This window comes from Aythya fuligula, chromosome 2 (assembly GCF_009819795.1).
Source record: "Aythya fuligula isolate bAytFul2 chromosome 2, bAytFul2.pri, whole genome shotgun sequence".
NCBI lineage: Eukaryota > Metazoa > Chordata > Aves > Anseriformes > Anatidae > Aythya > Aythya fuligula.
The window spans coordinates 139,052,974-139,072,793 of NC_045560.1; the positions used below are offsets into that span (position 1 = coordinate 139,052,974).

The 19,820-nt window shown below is 35.6% G+C and overlaps 1 protein-coding gene across 29 annotated transcripts in view; it reads left to right on the forward strand.

The window, feature by feature from the left end:
* The window catches only part of RIMS2 (regulating synaptic membrane exocytosis 2), a 446,419-nt gene that overhangs the window by 273,782 nt on the left and 152,817 nt on the right, over nt 1-19,820 (forward strand). For all 29 annotated transcript variants that reach the window (XM_032181320.1, XM_032181323.1, XM_032181321.1 and 26 more), the window contains 2 exons: nt 4,271-4,339; nt 16,368-16,524. In XM_032181320.1, coding sequence (XP_032037211.1) covers nt 4,271-4,339; nt 16,368-16,524 — 226 coding nt within the window. The remainder of the gene's footprint in view (nt 1-4,270; nt 4,340-16,367; nt 16,525-19,820) is intronic.

Sequence of the window (19,820 nt, forward strand, 5' to 3'; positions counted from 1 at the left end):
ATGGCAGTGAGACTGAATTATTGTCATTCCTCATGTTTAAAATCAGTCATAGTTAATTATATACAAAGCATTGGCATCCGTGCATTTATATGATGCACCCAGTGCCCCAGGTGTTACATGCTCAAACTCTTTACAGAATTTTGAATTTGTTAGAAAAGATTTCATCTTCTTATGTTTGAAATATATAACATATTTCATAACATATTGGTTAAACACTTTCAGATATACATTAAAAATACTAAACAACAGTTTCATTGGCAATATTCTTTTGGAATAATCTGTTGGTGAGAAGCTTCTTCATCACATTTCCCAGAAAAACTATGAATTGTACTTTCTCTGCTTTGTGGACAGTAGTTCCAATTAGTTAGGTAATGAAGTGGTATTTTCAAAAGACGTGGTTAAGGAGGTACAGAAGCCTACCTCTTCAAATTTACATTGTCAATAGGTTAAAAAGAAAATTACCAGCTAGAATAGATAGCAGATTAAATTAGTCTTGCAAAATTTATGAGAAATCTTAAACTAAGCTGCCAGCAATTATACTGGTATTTCGGATACTCAATTCAATAAAGGATTTTGACCTGTGGACCTTCTAATCTGTTCAATTTCTGAAGTTAATGGAAGACATTTCAAATAAATTTAATCTTATTACTTTACAGAAGTTACATATTCCAGGCAGAACTTCTTGACATTACATATTTAATAAACATGCTTTCCTTCCTCCATCCTTCCTGAAAACATTGATTTTCAAAGACAAAACCAAGTAATGAATCTCAGTTTAAATTGCATTTGACTTCTTAACCAGCATTTAAAATCACATTTAAAGTAAATGAAACATTACTTTAGCACGATTAATTTTCAGTTATTTTAAGTCTTTTAGTAGTTAGTCTTGGCTTAAGGTATTCTCAGTTTGAGGAGGTAGAACAGATGATCTGACCTGAACAAGCTTCCTGTCTTCTCTTACACAGAGAAAAAGGTTTTGTATTTAAGGGATGTCAGCTGTTACGAGAGACTCTCCTCTTTGTGGGAGTAAAGGCAAATGTGGAAAGGAAGCCCTGAAACCTGGTTCTTCCATTGAATGTACTCTTTCTCTATGTCTGTTCTTAGGGTAGGTTTCTTGATCTTGGCCTGTTCACTTTCCCTTGTGCCCCATCTTTTCCCTGGGGTGAAGAGAGAGGTCTGTACATAAAAACAGAAAAGAGTCTCTAGGTCATAGAAGGTGTTTTGGAGTTCTGCTATTGGGTGATTCTGGAAAAGGTGGATGGTGCACTGAGGGAATAGAGAAAGAGAACCCCCTGCCTTTTACACCCGTGGTCCTTCGAAGCTTTTCTCTTTCTACAGGATGTGTCCTGTGACTACTACAGGATACAATTTTAGCTCTGCAACTGGGAAGTCTTCAGCCCACTGTCACAACAGTTGGCTATTTTCATCCTCAGAGATGCAAATCTTTTCTCCAGAATATGGAACGTAAAACTCTAAAAATACATTAAATCGGATGTATTTAGCTGTAAATATAAACACAAATAAAATCAATCTCAGTCGTAATTAATTAGATTCATTCATAAGGATGAATTAGATGATGAGTGAATGACACTCATTCAAATCATAGTTGATTCAACCCTTTTATGTCTTTCTTAATACAGAGCTTTTCAAACATCCGTGTGATGAACAGCAGGCTGTTCAGTTGCCTTCATCTCCCCATTCCCCAGTCCTTGCTCTCCAGCAGAGGCTGAGTGATGCTGTTGGCATCTCCATGCAGCGTCACAGTCCCATGGCCAGATCACTGCTCTGCTCCCCCTTTGGGGGCTTCTTCCTCAGTCCCCAGCCAAATCCTGGCCAGATTAGTGTGGCTCTTTTGCTCCCTGTTTGGTCACAAATATCATCTGTTTTATCTAATGGTCTGAATTCCTGGCTAAGGAAAATGGAGACTGATGGCCATAATCTTTCTTCCTCACTGGCGTGTATATCATCACCACAGCAGTAGAAGACTCTGCTGAGAAGAGCAGCAGGAACAGCATCACAAGCAGAGTGGATGCTCTGTCTTTGGAATGCAAGAGAGATTTTCATTGGGCCTCTGTAGTACTATAATTAAAAAAACACATCAGATTGAATATTGTCGTAGTCAGACTTAATTGCTTTTTAGAAACTTTCCTGATTAGCAGAAAGTCCATTAGGATGATGAAGACTTTTCCTTCACTCCTGCTCTTCGAGGTTTTCTCGAGTGCTAATTGCAATCATTTGCTTGTTATTTCTTCTTTTAAAAAATAATTTATTATTTCTTGGATTTAAAGACACCTTGCTTTCTCTCTAGTGTAGCATAGCTATTTCAAAACACTTAGAATAAATTGAATTAATATCATACCATGTAAGAATTGCAGGACGTGAAACCAACACGACTTGCATTGTATTGATTTTTATTTTCCATTTGTGAGAAAAAAGCCAACAACCTGTGTTGCAGTTAAATAACGATAATTTACGTTGCTCTATTGTAATTGCATAATGTAATGGCAAGCAAGGTTGTGTTTTATAGGAATTAAAAAACACATATCACACCATTTTCTGATTGAATAGTGTTTAACAGAGCAAGTTTTATCCAAAAAAGAAATAGTCTGCCATCTACTTTATAAATTCATATATGGTATCTTGATTGCTACAGTCAATTCTGACTTTTTATAAAAGGTGCAGAATAACTAGAAAAGACACAAAAGCAGCAGTAGCAATCAGAAATATGGAATGGTTTGCATATGCAAAGAAATTAAACAGCAGTATTGCAGCCCCCCCAAAAAGAGAGGACCGTGGGAGAAGACAGAACGCTGATTCATGTTCCTCAGAAAACAAAAGCTCGGAGGGCATTGTCAGAAGTGGTGCAACAGAGATGAAGCAGAGGGGAGCTACTTCACACAGCGTGCAGCTAAACTGCAGGACTTGCTGACATCGCATGTTAGAGAGGCCAAGAGGATGGCTGAGGAGAAGTCACAGTTGCCAGGACTCCTTCTTGCTAAAAGCTAGAAGGGTGCAGCAGGGAAAACTTCCATACACATCGCATCAGCATGCTCTTTATGCTAAAAAAAGGACCTTCCACTGCTCCTTGTGGGTAGATGTTAGACAGTCTGATATACAACAGCAGTCCATATGGTTCAGATAATTTCTCACATAATACTTCTTACCATTGAAGAGTGTTTTAATTCTGTCAAAACCCCATTTTACACGTTCTCCCACTTTTGTGCTTGGAGGGGAAGCTGGGGATCGTTCTGTGCCAGTCACCGATGTAGGACATTAATCCTGCTTTGCCCTGGGTTCCTTTAGGTTTGCTTCCAGTTTTTACTTGTATTTTTCCATGTGTTTTTCAGAATAAATCATCCTATGGCAGGAATAAAAATCTTGCACATAATAGAAGGTTTTGCAACAATTAGATTAAAACTCCTACCTACTAGTTGCTTATTTTAGATGGCCAGACAATTAGAACAGACACACCATCTTGCTGAAGAACAGGGATTTTCACATCTAAAACAAGTGAATGAGTGATTATCATTCACATGTTGACATGCCAGCACTTCATCCTGATGTCAGCAATCAAATGTTTTTTCAAAGATGCCACAGAAGACAGAAGAAAAATAAAGCTAATCAAACACATATATTTGTTCTACCCAACCTACGTTTTAGTTCTCATTGTAGATGTGGAATCTTCTTTTGCCAACTGTCCTCCAGCTATTTTGACAGGTGCACTCCTAGATAGCATTTAACAGCTTGCTTCCTCTAACATGTCACAGAGAGATTTTGTTTTTCAGTACACACTTTACGTGTGAAGCTGCCTGGTCTCCTGATATAGCTTACTAATACCCTAAAGATAATATTGCATCAGTGTAGTATGATCATTATCATTAATTTTTCTGAATATTTTGTTTGAATACCAAGCACTTTGGGAAAGAGGATGATGCCATATATTTGGTATATGAAAACTTGGAAGATGAACAGTGTGGTATCTGTTTTTTATATGGAATTAATAGATGTGCATATGATGTTTACAAGCATTTCATAAAAGAAATGTTGCAGAGTTGTATTTCATCATTACTTCATGTATTATATCAAAATTGAGATAAAAATATTTGGAAAACTAATATATTTACAATAATATAACATTAATAACTTCATTTACATGTTTATATTAATGCTTCATTCTCTAGTGATAAATCCTTATATTCATATAATTAGCTGAGGATAGTTCTGATTTACAGGAAGATAACTAATACATTTTTTGTTGTTGTTTTGGCAGGGTCCAAAAGAATCAGTGACAGTGAAGTCTCTGATTACGACTGTGATGATGGAATTGGTGTTGTTTCAGGTATCGCTTTCTAAATTATTCTTCTGAGTTCAGTAGAAATCTTTCTTATTTATAAATCATTGTTGTGAATTTTATAATGATTTTTGGTGAAAAATAAATAGAACCTTAGCGCACATTTTTCTAACAGATAAGTATTAAGACTAATGCAAGTTTAACCACAAAAATGGCCAACAGAGGGGAAAATCAATGTGTAAATTTTCCTGTTGCTTTTATAAAATTATAAAAATAGCATTGAAGTGTTTTATATTAAAAGGTAGGAAATATGTATTTGACCTTTTGACAAACATTGGGGTTTTATGTATCCTTGAAAAATTAATGGTGAAATAACAGCAATACGAGAGGCCTGAAACCTAGACACATCAGGCAGGCAGAGAGATGTTCTAACAGATAATCTGATTTTATTAAGAAGTATTGAAATTGTGAATCTGATTTGTATTTGAGATAAAAGTTGTCATGTGAAAGATTTAATATTTCTCCTCTTTTAAGAGAAAAAATTTTACTCTTGTCATAGCCAAAACCAATAAAATCAGGGAAACATATCCTTTTCCAGACTGTAACAAAACACGTTTAGGATAGAGCAGTATGTGCTGCCTGGCCTGTCCAGCAGCTGTAGGGCCTCTGTCAGCTGGTCAGTCAGACTGTGTTCCTGCCATATAGCCACCTGACAGCATGCGTGCAGCTTTTATGGCAGATACAGCATGCTGCTGGTGGGCTAAGGAAGGGCATACAGGAAACGTGAGTCAAAGGGACTGTACTACAGATTGGTTTGGAGCTAGAGAAAGAAAAAGGAGGTAGACGAGGCAGTCATGGGTATTACGGGATGGCGTGTTGTCAAGTATTCATAAATCCAAACCTTTAATGAGCTGCCAATTACCTGAGTTTGCACAGTCTTAAACAAAAGCTGTTACCAGTCTGAGCTCAGTGTTGTCTAGGTAGCCTGTATTTCCACTATTTTCCGCTTTTCACAGTTAAATCTCTTAGGTTTTGCTTAATTTTTGATGGTATGTCCTTGCCATGGTTCTTGTGTTTTCTGGGAAGGAGGGATAACAGTTTGTTTTATTAAGCAGCATGCAAATTTCATCAACCACCTCTTTTTTAACTAGCATGATATCACGCACACTTTGTAGTAGAAGGGTCAAGACAAGAAGGAATGTTGTGGATTGGACCAGTAGGTTTTCTATCTTCCTTAAACCATGTCTTCAAACAGCAATAGGCCAGTTTTCAGATTATTGCCTTAACTGGAAAGGTATTTAGGAAAACCTACGGCATTTTTACATTCCCGCTGCCTGTTTGGTTTACTGCAGTCAGAAGATGGGAAAGATATGTAGCCAGAGTGGCAGAAAATTGTGGAACCTAAATGGCAGGGAGTCTCAGAAGTCTTTTTCTTTTTACCCTACTTTCAGTCTAATGTTGGTTAGATTTCTCTATGTGCTCAGCAGTCAATAAGGCTTTTGGATTGCCTGTCCTCCCACAAGGAAACACTTTCATATTCTGGGTGGTCAGTTAATTTGGAAATTTAGCTACCAAACTTTGGAGTTTGATTAAAAAGGGGGAAAAAGAGGATTTATTTAGTCTAGAGTTCCCAGTATGGAGCCATTTTGAAATTCAAATCTCTGTATTATCCAGGAGGAAAAGTACATGTTTTTGCAGAAATGTATCAGGTGCCTGAACATCCCCAGGAATCCTGTGAAACACCCGGTTTTCAAATTATGTGATTTTGTTTTTCTTTGTTTTGTTTTGCTTCCTACAACATTTGAAACACATTAAGCCTTTTAATTTTTTCATAAATTCTTTTTTGGAAGATGGCTTTTAAATAAAGCTTTCTAATGCAGATTAGTGTGCAGTATGTTGAATGGTCATGCATCCTCTAATAATACTGAAATCTTTATTTTTTCCTGGCAGTATTATCAATTCTCTTTCCAAAACCCTGCTTAAAGAATTAATTTCTTTTTCTGTTTCCAATATCTGATTTTGTATTGTTCATGTAAAGACTGCTAAAGTGGTCATTAAAATCTCTATGTTAGCTAGCCTTTGATATGAAATAGTTTAACTCTTGTTTTGACAACTCCTTGGAAAATTACATCTTTACAATTTTGCGAATGAGTCTGCTTTTCTTACCTGAGTGTTTAATGTACATTTAGTTCCTTTAAGATCTCTTAGCTTTTATATTTCTGCTGACAATTCTACACCTTACTTGCATTTTAATTCAAACTCGCTGTGTGGGTGGAAAAGTTTGATGTTCTTTTGGTTTTGAAATATTTATTTATTGCCTTTCTTCTTTGTGCTGCTGTCACTATGTTTACAAGTCTTTTGATTTATCCTTGTTTTGTCTTACCTTCCACATCCTTCTCTCATTTAAGGTTCTTTACTTTGCAGACTCATCACAATCTTGATTTAAATATATGCCTTCTTTGCATGAAATGCAATACTTCATCCATTTGTCTCTCTTTGTTCTCTTTCTTTCTTATGTACCCCAGTTTTTTTCATTTTGTATTTTCAGATTTTATTTAACATGACACCTCACTTTGCTCTTTTCCCTTTGCTGTATAAATCCTGTATCATGTCAAATGTGTTTGCTAACGTATGTCAGGTACTCTCAGTGATCCTTTCCATAAAATACTTGTTTATTCAAAGTCTTGGACTTGCAAACTGAACTCCAGAAGCCTTTAAGAATATCATGAATTCTCTTTTGTTTCCTTTTCAGTTTGTTTTTATTCAAAATAGTTTGAATATTACTTCATCTCATATGTATTTATTTATAGTTCATTAATAGATACACGATGTCTTACTTCTTCATATTCGTGATTGTAGCTGAATTTTTCTCTTTTTACAAAACACCCTTTTATGTGTAGCTTCTCTGATATTGGTCCTTAAAGTCAAATGACTGTATCTTTAGATAAGCAGGTAATACTTAGAAATCCAACAATGGAAGATCTGAAAACAGTTCTTAATGTGCATCTGTAAGCAAGATTGTCTAAGACTGTTTGCTGAAACAGAAGGTACTTCATATGCTACAGTTCCTTGCATCATCATCTATTTTTAATATATCTGCAGTTGCTTTTTATCACTGCTCTGGCACTTCTCAGCCACTGATTTAATTTCCTGATGATAAAATTCTTAGCTTACGTCTATTCTTCATACTATTCTTTATTTTGTACAAAAAGTTCGGACATCTTGGAAAAAATATTCATAAACCCTTTCACTTCTGGTGGCTTGCATCTTATGCTTAGATAAATAAACTTAGTAAACTGTCTTATTAAAGAGAGTATTGTTTCTGTTAACAGGAAAGGCTTTTAAGAAAACAAAGATAAACCAACTGAAAAATGTCAATGTCTTTTTTTCTGGCTGCACATGTATTCTATACGAGCTACTATCAGAAAGAGTTATATTATGTATTCAAGCAAATATGCAAAAATGCTTTTTGACAAGATTTTAAAATAGTTCTCTTTGTATATAATGTAGATTCATTTAATGTTGGGATCTAAAATAATAGAATAGGATCTCTATTATACTTCATCGGTGCTGAATATAATGTTAGCACAGGATAGAAGAAAGAGAGACTTTTATATTGCTTGTTATGTGTCCTTTAAACAATTTAAAGCATTCATTTTGCTATCCTAAACAATAGACTTTGGCTCTTCTAAAGTCCTCTCTTATCAGCAGTACTGTGTGGGAGCAAATCAGCTTCTTCATGTGCTGTTTAGACTGCTATTACTCTTCTTATGTATTTATTGATAAAAGCAGAACATTGATTTTATGTCGATTCTAGAGAAATTCCAGAGTATTTACAAGACATTGTTTAAATTTTAGTATTAAATATAGTTCAATGAAAAGCAGGTTGTTTTATTTTTTATTTTTTTTTAATTTTTTTCTTGCTAGTGACTAAACTTGTATGGGCATTATAGTTAACCAAGTTCAGCAAGCATGAACTGTAGTTTCTAAATAGTGATCTTCCTAGGTAGCTCGTCGTAGTGCGTGTTGAACTTGCTGTAACCTACTGAGTACAGGTAGCTTGTTGAGTCTGACTTCATGAGCAAAAAAGGACATTGACTGTCAAGTCTTTTACTTTAAGTCTCATCTATCATTGTTTTAAGTCTTAAATATTGAGTGACATATGAATCTTTCAATTGCCATTTTACACCAATATCTCATCTGTACTACATCATTTCATGAGACACTTGTAAACTGAGATATGTTTGAACAGATGAGTTCTGGAAGAATAGAAGGTGCAGAACTCTGCATAAACTGTATTGCAAGTCTCCACAGAGAAGAGCTTTTCCAAGTAAAAGATTGCAGTCCCCAGCCTTGAGAAGAAAACATTTATAGTGATAAGCTTTTCTCATTATGCAAAAGATAATGAGATGTTTCAGGAGCAAAATGAGAATACAAACGAGATATTTACTCAGAAGATGGTTAGAGCCAGGTAGATTAGAAAAATAGTAACAACCATTAAGGAAATTTTTATTGAACTTAAAAAATCCATTCTGTTTCTGAAGAAGAATTAAATGCATTTATTCATTTTGCTTCATTTCGTATAGTACCTGAGGAGTCCCTTGTTCAAAAGAATTCTTTCGCTGTTATGTTGCATCCTTCTCTGCAGAGGAAACAAAAGGCTCTCAGTATACTTGCTGATAATGTGATCTGAATTTTTATACCTAGTCCTGCTGATGAATGCCACTGAGCAGATAGAGAACACATAAATGTTTTGGTTACATTTTGAAATCAACTGCCTATTGAAAGACATCTTACAGCATTGGAAGGTAGAGTGGATGTTTTCCATCCTTACTAAAACAAAGGATTTCATTATAGATAAACATCTATAATGGGAGTTTGTATTGCCTCCAAAGCCCAGTAACTGCAAATATAAACATAACCAGCTTTTTCTTTTATTATGTGCTGATGCCTATTCCCCTTCTCTAGTATCTAATCATTGTGTCATCTTCTGTGGGTAAAAAGTCAGCTTAATGTCTATGTGTCTTGAAAATTCCCCCCCAGACTGGAAGCGAAATTCAGTTAATGTTAAAATAGTCATTATGCTGACCCTTTAGATGAAGGTTAACTTTAAAGTGTTAAAATCCTTGCTTTTAAACAAAAGTGACTTTTCCTCAGCTAATAAAACAATTTCAAACATCCAAATTCTCAATTAATACATTAAAAAAAATAAATCTGTTTTTATGTTTTTAAATATAAGCTGTATCACTCTGGCAGTAAAGATACAATTAAATTCAAGTTGTATTTGTAGATTAACAGTAATTATCAGCAACATTCTATTCATTTAGTAAAGATAAATACAAACTCATTGCTCTACCACAATGCCAGCATCTAAAAAGTGTCAGAAACATCTAAAAGATACTGGAAGCTGCAAAGAAGTTGCATTCCTATCAGACACCTCTCTTGAGGGGTGCTTCTCATATAAGCATAGCCTGGCTAGGTTGAGTTATAAACGTGGTGATGAAATCTTATTATAAGGAGATAAAAAGACTGATAGATTCCAGTCAACAGTGTCAAGAGGAGGCTAATCTGGGGGACTTGTAGATTTGTCAAGCATGCATACAAGTGACAGTTGATCTACCAAGAAGATATAAATGAGATGATTAATATGATTGAATTCGTATATTTCAGAAAGAATTGTCTCACGGTATGCATATTACAGGAAAAAAAGCATAAAATATTATGGCTTCTGCTCTGGAAATTTGGGATCCATTTTGTATTCCATTACATTCTTCCATCCTGAGACCTAGAATTTTAATGAAACATAAATGGCACACCCAACATTTAGGTCCATATCTGTAAGAAATCTCTCTGACCAGCCTCTCATAGCTTCCATTTATATAACTTCCATTTATAATCAGATATTCTTCAGAATAACAACTAAGTCCTTCATCCTAATTCATATGCCATTTATTTTACCAAGTATGTTTGTAAGGTGCCTGATCTGCTTGAAAGAACACGTTTTTTAAGTACTCAGAACAACTTCATCCGTAGTAGGGATGATTCTTTTTCATATATCTTAATAAATGGAAAAGGTTTGACATAACACTGACAAATGTCTCTTATTCTGATATTCAGATTACATATTGTTTTGATTACAATCTATGACTGAAGAGTTATCTTTCCAAGTAATTAATTTGGTAGTTTTAAAATTATTATTATTACTAAAGTCAAAGATCCTGCATCCAATACCAGGGATTCAAAAAGTTTAATGTCTCAAGAGATAGTCTAATCTTTTTCAGAATCTAAAGGTTATTTCTACATTGGCTGTATACTTGCTCTTCCTTGAAAGAAATTTCAGAGAGCATCCAACATGTACGAAAGTGTCATTAATACTTTCCGCAGTGTCTGTCAGACACACTTTGATTTTCATTCAAGCTATACCATCCGTCTTTCAATATTTCCAAAGTCATTCTTGACCAACAAAGACAATCCAAGATGTCCTGTGGAAATTTTGATCTCATGGATAGAACTGAGCTGTTTGGATCATATTTTGGAGCAATTTAATCAAAACATATGCAAATTACTTGAAAGATGAGCTGTCACAACATAAAAATGTTTAGGTTAGCTAACAGTCCCACTGGAGATACTGAATAATTTAGCCTTCTATTAAAGAGCGTAGTTTATTCCAGTAGAAAATTTTGTTTTGATTCTCTAAAGAATATAGTAGTCACAAACAGTTACAGGACAGTTTTCAACTTCAGTAAAAATATTTCTCAGGATAGTTCTGTTGCAGAGTTGCCTGAGTCTGATAAAAGCTGTGGCAGACTTGTCTTGTGTTTGTTATTTTAGAAGACTTTCTGTTCCCATCTATAGTTGAGTCACCAACTTCTTGTATGGTGCCATCAGTGGGAAATGTATCTGGATGAGTACTTAAGAGGTAACATTTACTGTATAGTAACTGTTTTTTCAAGTCTTATATGTCATACCGGATGTATGGAAAGCACTGAACGACTCATCAGGCTCTGGTTTATTACTGTGTGGGAACATTCTCCATACACATTAATGATAACAAGAACACAAGTGTAATGGACCCATGCATGTCATCAGTGCAGTCAAGGTAAAAACCCCTATTGAGAAACTGAGTTACAACGCAGCAAGTAACCATTTGTTTTGCCTGTAAAGTTTTCTGGTTTCTTTCAATATGTATTAGTTCCTCCTTTATTTGAAGAACAATATTTTGATGAAAAACTAATAATAATAAAAAACCACACACACAAAACTCATGCATAATTTATAGAGTATTCAGATATTAATAATTCAATTTATTTGGTCAGTTGTCAGCACTTTTTCAGAGGACATCCACATCCTGCATTTAGATGCTCAAATCACCATAGAAGTTGAGCACGTTAGTATAAAAGAGCTGAACTGTCTCCAAAGTGCCCATGTGTGAAATCTTGGTATGTTAAGCATTTCTGGCAATTTGATTATGTAATTGTTTTTAATTAGTGCTTGCTCTAAGCCCAACCACCGTGAGTGTTAAAAATGAGATAACTGATAAAGAGAAAGCTTCACGCCTCAGTCAAGTACAGATGTTAAAGTGGAGAAAATGTCACTTAGCATCGGTGTCTGAAGCAAGTCCATTAGCTTCCCTGTGATGAATAACAACTCTAATAGAGCTTCTCTAGAATAATTTTAATGCGGAGTTTCTGTCAAGTCAGTCAAGCAACACGACACCTAAAGTAAAAGCTTCATGAATACTTTTCGGGTTTTTTTCATGGTTATTTTACTGCTGTTGATGAGAACTTCCTATTTGGAGGTTTGTGATTTTCTGTAATTTTGTGCCAGACTACTGCAGAATTTGGTAACAATTTGTTAGTATGTAGTGACCTGCACCACCATAATATCAGCAAAGGAAAACTGTACTGTGTGGATGAGTATTTTAAGTCAAATGTATTAATATTCTCTCTTTAAACAGATAAAATGAAAACTTCGGCTCAGAGACAGCTATATTTAGTGTGCCTTTTGAAATCCCTAATATGATGTGTATGACAGTTTTTAATGCAGCCCTCCTGTGAAAAGCAGAAGGTGGTGGCGTTGCAGATATCTTTGTCACATGCCCATCTTTTATGTGTCCACAGTTCACAGTCACTTATCTCTGATGATCTGTACTGATTATCAGAATCTTTGTGCTCTACACGTTGATTTAAGAGGCTTGCCATGGTTACAGAGCCTCTGATTCTATGGTAATGACAATATTTATAGCTACAAGCAGATTCCAGTGTTTATCATAGTTTTAATATTGCTATAATTTTCTTTGCTGTAGAGTAGCTCCTTGGTCAAGTTGCACTCATTATCTGTTTTTACTGCCTATATAGTTTCAGCAGGAAAATATTTTTACTTTCCTTCTCTAACCTAAGTTCTGGGACATCAGAATATTTTTGAAATTGGAATTTAGGTTGTACCTTTTTCAATTGCGAATGTCAACATAAGTTTTGGGACGTCGCCTCTCTTGTGAGAGACATGGACATTGCAACTCCTGGGCAGCAAAGCCAGTCGCGTTGTAGAGAGAATTAGGTTCTCAAGTTGGGAGTACCAAAGTTACCACTTCAACTCCCATTGGTCATTCAGTCATCGATAACATCTTCAGAGTCTGCTCAGGGTTTAGGAGAACTCCAGCATCAATTGGTGAACACATTTACTACAGTGTTGGACACTTCTGAAGTGTACAGATTAAAGATGTGAAAGATGACTGAATCAATTATTTTGATATTATGTTTTATCTTGTGGAATTTATTCTTAAACAATTTTTAGGTATTACTTTTATATTCCTGCTGCTTTCCACTGTATCTAGGGTGGTTTCGCTATACTTTCTAAATTTTGGGATGAAATCCTGTAGCATTTCAAGTTTCAGGGCATACTCTGCTATGTGCCATCTTTTTAATCTGGTTTCATCTGGAGAAAAAAAATCAGTGTATAGGTGGCATAAAAATGTGGTGGATCTCACCAGCTGGGCATGTGACATGGGCTGTCTGTGTGATTTAAGCACAAAAATCCATTTCATTCTGGAATACTAGTGGTCTTCAAAAGAAGAAAGGTGAAATTAATTATGCTTTTGCCCTGCTTGGATTCTGGTCTCTAGGTTCAAAATGTAAAGTAAGTATTGCATTGAAGCTTAGGAATCTCCATTTATTTCTAAAAACAGAACAATAAAACAATTCAATTTTTAAAAAATAATTAAAAAAATCTCCACCATTTAAAATAAAGAAAGCTTATTTAAAAAAAAAAAAATAATAAAGGACTCAAATACTAACGAATCATTAAACTATGATATGCTGGTACCAGGTGCCTTCAAGACCAGTATTGCAACTCTGATCTGCCAAAGCTGACCTTAGACAGACTTACTCAAGTCTAAAGATGATCATTAAACCTGCTAGGTTCTTGACTTTTGCATCTGAAAGTTTTGTACATTATTATATTTTTTCCTCTGAACGTGTAACTGGCATGATCTGAGTGACTGGACAGCCAGCTCCTATGTAAACCTTGCAGTTTTCCTAGCTTTCCAAGAAGCAGAAAAAACATTTTCACCTTATCCCTGATCAATTATGTTAAAAAATACGGTATGATACATTAAGTCAGAAGATAATGTGAAGGGCTTTGGATCCTGAGTGGATGGAAGCATCCTCCTTGCATCCTTCATTTCATCAACTAAGTTCAAAACAGGGCAACTTCTGTGAGCTCTGTCTGCATGGCTGCATTTACAGCATATAGGTTTTTGGATCGAATTTCTGAAATACCTGATTTTCCTCATGTGTTCTTACAGTGTGAGCATTCTCCCTTATAGCTTAGATTTTGTTATGTCTGTAAAGTATTGGAATGGTAATGACTCTTAAGAAACCTAAGAAAGTTTCTAGATATATTCCCAAGCTCCTTTCACTCTCCACTTGAAACATATTTAAATACGTTCTGGTATTGCAGCTTTATAAAATGGACATTTTTATTTAATAAAAGTATTATATTCTATGGATGTTCACAGAAAGTTCTGTCCTGTGAAAGTATGATGTGGTTATTTTCAGTATGAGATTGTGTATGATTTTTTTATTCTGTGTTCCTTTGACCCCTAGCTGGTGAAAATACTTAGTATGAAATTAAGCACATAGCTACATTAACTCCACATAGCTGAAGTGTGACTTCGGAATTAACTCATGTTAGTTAGCTGCTTTGCTGAAGCTGTTACTTTTCAATGTTTGGTATGTTAGCAGATGAGAAGCTTATAAATATAGTAATTATCAGTTTGAGTGAATTGATTATAAATTCCAAGTTTTTCTGGCAATAAAGCATAGAGAATATACATTTGGCCAGTTTGGTCTTATGGACCAAATTAAAATCAGTAAAATTTAAAGAATACCGCTAAAGAATAGAGGAAATAATTTCTAGTCCATCCAAGAACAGTCTGCAGAGCTTTCACTTGTCTTAATTCTTGGAAGTGCTGATAGCTCTTTGCTCTATGGGATAGCAGATAGTGGCCTACAAAGATTTTCGTAGTCCCTTGGTTGCCTCTTTCTTTACTTGCAGAATTTTTCTGCTGATAGATAAAACTCTGTAGTTCATCATTGGCTTTCTGCTGAGAGTACACATAACATGACTTGATTGTTCTGAAGTGACAAGCAAATATCTGTTCATTTACATCATTTTCTTAAAGTGATTGTAATGATATATTTTTATCTTTTAATGTACACACGTGTGTGCTTACACATACCCCAGCTCACAGCTACATGTAGGAAGAAGGTAATTGATTCATGTGTATCCTTGGTCCTAAGGTCATACAATGAATAGGAGTAGTAATACTTAGTAATACTTAATTGGAAGTATTGAACATTCTTGGAACCATGAAATGGAATGAATTAATGAGGTTTTGCTCAGCTGCTTGCTAAAGGTTTTCCAGGAATAAAACTATGAATAATATGATAGAAGACCAAATACTCTTGGAATCTGAGAAGCTTTTCACAGGGAAAGAATTGCAGCTTTATGAACCAGAATTTTCTAGTGTCAGGGAGATCTCTCTAACCATTTTTTTTTACTTGGTTACTGTCTTCAGAATGAAACGTTATGTCACTTGTCATAGCTGTCAGGAGCTTTTTGACGACCTATTTCTGCAAAACATTATCATCAGGTTAAGATTTGCAATTCTTCCATTTGTTATCATCATACATTAATTTGATCCTCACAATATTTGTGGAAACTTTCATGAAACTATTACATACTTGGTATCATTTTTTCAGTGAGTGGTGAAAAACCACTGGACCGGTGAATTCAAGTTGTGTGATCAGATGCAGAGAGCTATTTTAATACATACAGCTTTAAAAAAAATATTTTTCTTAAAAACCTATGTAAAATGGCCATGCAGTAGCCTTTTAAACTATTGAAATTGGGAAGGCTTTTGCTTAGAACAATTTGTGTCTCTTATTGTCCTAAGCCAAGATTAGCTCCAGGATGTAAGTGTGTGTCTGTGTAACCTTAGCTACACAAGAATCATGTTATCATAGAAGGTTGCTTAGGTTCACACCCAGGAGTAAAATCCCATGTCACTGAGTCATTTTTACTTTAATTCTCTGAAACAGAAATCTTTCATGAACTCAAACTCTGTATCTTTCTAGTAGTTTACTATCCCAACCTTTAAAACTAAACTTTGGATTCGTTTTGAATTGTGGACATTTCTGTGTGATGTATCATAATATCATACATTTATAAAACTATTACGATATAATTTTATATGTTATTTTAAGGAAAAGTCTGTTTACCTAGTTTTTCTATTAACGCATCATTCTGACCACAGATTACCATAAATGGCCAGATTGGTGCATGGCAATTTATTTCTATACTTTTAAACTGTAATTGTAGGAATGATGGCTGTATTTAAACCAAGCAAAAAATCATAAATCTTTGCAAAAATATTTTTATTACAGAAGCTGAGAAACATAAGTGACACCATTCGTGATCAAAGGCCGTCATTTATCATGCTTATGACTGCTACATATGTGGTAGGAAAATAAAAAGTGCAATTTCAGATTTATTGAATATTTCCATTTCTTTTTAGATTATCGACATAATGGGAGAGATCTTCAGAGTTCAACGCTATCAGTGCCAGAACAAGTTATGTCATCTAATCATTGCTCTCGATCAGGGTCCCCTCACCGTGGAGATAGTATAGGACGGACTAGATCGTGGTCTCCTAGTGTCCCTCCCCCACAAAGGTAAATTGCTGTTCGAACATTCAGTGTATAAATTTACGTGCTGTTGATCCTGTGAAAATCCTGTGAAAATATTGGAAAGAATCTCCTGACCTTCAAAATGGGATTAAATTAAATAGATCTTATGAAATTATGTAAAGCCAATGTTTTTCTTACATTATATTGATGTCTAGAAATTCACCTGATTTTGTATCAAAGGAAAGAAAAATTCTTCTCTAGATTTCTATTTTCAAGAGGTATTTAGAAGGTGCTTTATAGCATGTGATGGTTTGACATTTTCTCAGTGTTTGTCAGTGGCATTTTCAATCCTTTTATCTGTGCAGAATTAAGACCCTGGGAGTGCCATACTTCTTGCCCATAGTAGCTTTCTTTCTACATTGTTTTTTCAGACTTTTAAAGTATCAGTAGTAAATTGACACACATACAATTTTATACTGAAAAATGTCAGCTCTTGATCTTGAGAAGCTTCTGATAGTTTTTTATCTTGTAAAACAAAAGATCAGGACATTTCTTCCAAAAGCTGATGAATTGGTTAATTACTACTATTTCATTAAATATATTGTTTAAGTAGGAAGTAAGAATTTTCCTGCATGGATAAGTTTTCTTAAGAGGAAGCAGAAATATAGATGTAAAGGGGAGTGAAGCCCATGTTCCAGTATTTTTTTTTACTATGTATGGGTAGGTTTTCAAATTACTCTAATGCAGCTGGAATAAAAGGAGTAAGGTAATGTTCACAACTGTCATTTAATACTGAAGATTTGGCATCCAATATTCCCAATAAGGTATGTGTATGTATTCCTTTCTTCTACAGCCATTCTGATTCTTGTGTTCTGCTTTCTTTTCTGTTATTCCTGTTCTTTCTGTTAGCTTAAAATTCTCTTGACTTCATATTCTCTTACTTATGTGTTTACTTACCATTTCCCCTAACAGATACAGACTAAATGATATCATTTTCAATTAGTGAAGTATTAGGATTCCAAATTATCCCATATCATCACAGACAGCTAACAGGCAGAAACTGTAAGTTTCTACTTGAAATCTAAAAGCCTACATAAATACAGCCTTGCTTTAAATGAGACATGCTGGTAATTAGATAAATAGTAGACACAGTGGGGTCTATTCTGATTTCAACTATACTAATTTCAGACTAAGTAATTGCCTGTGCTAACTCTCCTGGAGTTACTTTTATGAGATACAGACATAAATGTGAGCAAAATCTTTTTTTCCTTTCTCTTTTCTCTGTCTCTCTTTGTGTGTGTGTGGGGGTGTGGGTGCTGTGTGCATTTTGGGCAGAATTTCTACGCAAGCTAGTAATTACTACTTGTCTTGCACCATTGAAAGGCCTTTTAATTTTCTTGTTATTTTGTGTTCTGTATGTGTATGAGATGCTTCTTGCTTCCTGACTTTCTTAAAGCTAATACTTTAAATATAATTTTGAACTTACAGAGTAAACCACTTCAGCTGTTTCCTACAATGTCACAGTCAATATCTAATATTTCCCTGCCTATACCCCAAATAATTTCTTTGAGGATTTGTAGAGCCTAGAGAATTGGGTTGCTTGAACTTGAGACTTTGTAGAAAAGAAGAAGCATAGTCTTTGAATTACAGAAATGCCTTTTTTAACTCTAATGAAAATCTAGCTGTATCTGGCAAAGCTGTAAGCATTGTTAATCACATTTCCACCGTGCTTAGCTGAGTTTGTTATGTATGTGCTGCTACAGGTATGTTCTAACTGCAGTGAGCATGTTGCACATGCAGAGATTTCAGTTACTGATTGATGCCTCTGCAGACAAGAGCTCTTGGGTCACAGAAGCTCAGGGTGCTGTTATATCATATTAAGTTATTTTGCAGTCCTCAGTCCTTCTACTGGATTTTGTTACTAAATGTGTATAGCTTGAAGCCCTTAAAGTTCACCAATGCAGAGGTGAGAACAGGTTAAAAAGTCTTAAATAGAACAGTAGAAGACTCCTGTAACGTTTTCAGCTAATGCATGTAACGGGCTATGTGATTCTGACTAGATCAGGATGGAGTTTAGACAGGCACTGAACAACATCATGTTTAGCTTTTTCTAAAAGTGCATTCAAAGAAGCAAGATGAGGGCGACTGTAATGATCTGGATGAGGGGATGAAGTGCACCCTCAATAAATAAACAGTACCAAGTTAGGCAGGACTGTTGATCTGCTGGAGGGTAGAAAGGCTTTGCAGAGGGATCCAGGTAAGCTGGATCAGTGGGCTGAATATGATTGCACGACATTCAACAAGGGTAAGTGTCAGGTCCTGCTCTTGGGTCATTACAGCCCCATGCAGTGCTGTAGGCTTTGGGAAGAGTCGCTGCAAAGTTGCCCAGCAGAAAAAGAGCTGGGAATGCTGGTTGACAGCTGGCAAAACATGAGCCAGCAGTGTGCCCAGGTGTCCAAGAAGCCAATAAAATCCTGGTCTGTATCACAAATAGTGTGGCTACCAGGACTAAGAAAGTGTTTGTTGTCCCCTTCTACTCTGCACTAGTGAGACCGTGCCTTGAATATTGTGTTCAGTTTTGGGCCCTTCTTTACAAGAAGGATATTGAGTTGCTCAAGCATGTGCAGAGAAGAGCAGTGAAGCTGGTGAAGGAACCAGCAAGCAAGACTTATGTGGAGTGACTGAGGGAACTGGGGTTGTTCAGTCTGGAGAACATGAGGCTGAGAGGAGATGCCATTGCTCTCTACAACTACCTGAAAGGAGGTTGCAGTGAGCAGAGTGTTGGCCTTTTTACTCAGGTGGCAAGTGATAGGATGCAAGGAAACAGTCTCAAGTTGTGCCAGGGGAGGTTTATTTTGGATATTAGGAAGAAATTCCTCACCGAGAGGGTGGTCAAGCATTGGAACAAGCTGCCCTGCGAAGTGGTGGAGCCACTATCCCTGGAGGTATTTAAGAGACCTGTGGACATGACACTAGGAGACACGGGTTAGTGACGGGACTCAGTAGGTTAGGGTAATAGTTGGACTTGCTGATCCTGAAGGTATTTTCCAACCTACACGACTCTGTGAGTCCACAGAAAGTGACTAGGCTGAAAAGGTGTGGTAAATCTAGTAGGATGCTCAATATTCTCCACCATCACCAGCTGCAATTATACCTTTTCATCTGCTTGTGTGTTACTTGGTTGCTTCACTCCATGCACGTTCTATCAGCTGCAAGAAGGAGTTTCAAAGGAATGGATAAATGAAGTGTGAAAGCAACTTTTCTTATATAACAAGTTCCATTGGAGAAAGCATGTAATTTCCTGGTAAATATTAAATCTGGCAAACAAAGGCATCCATAGC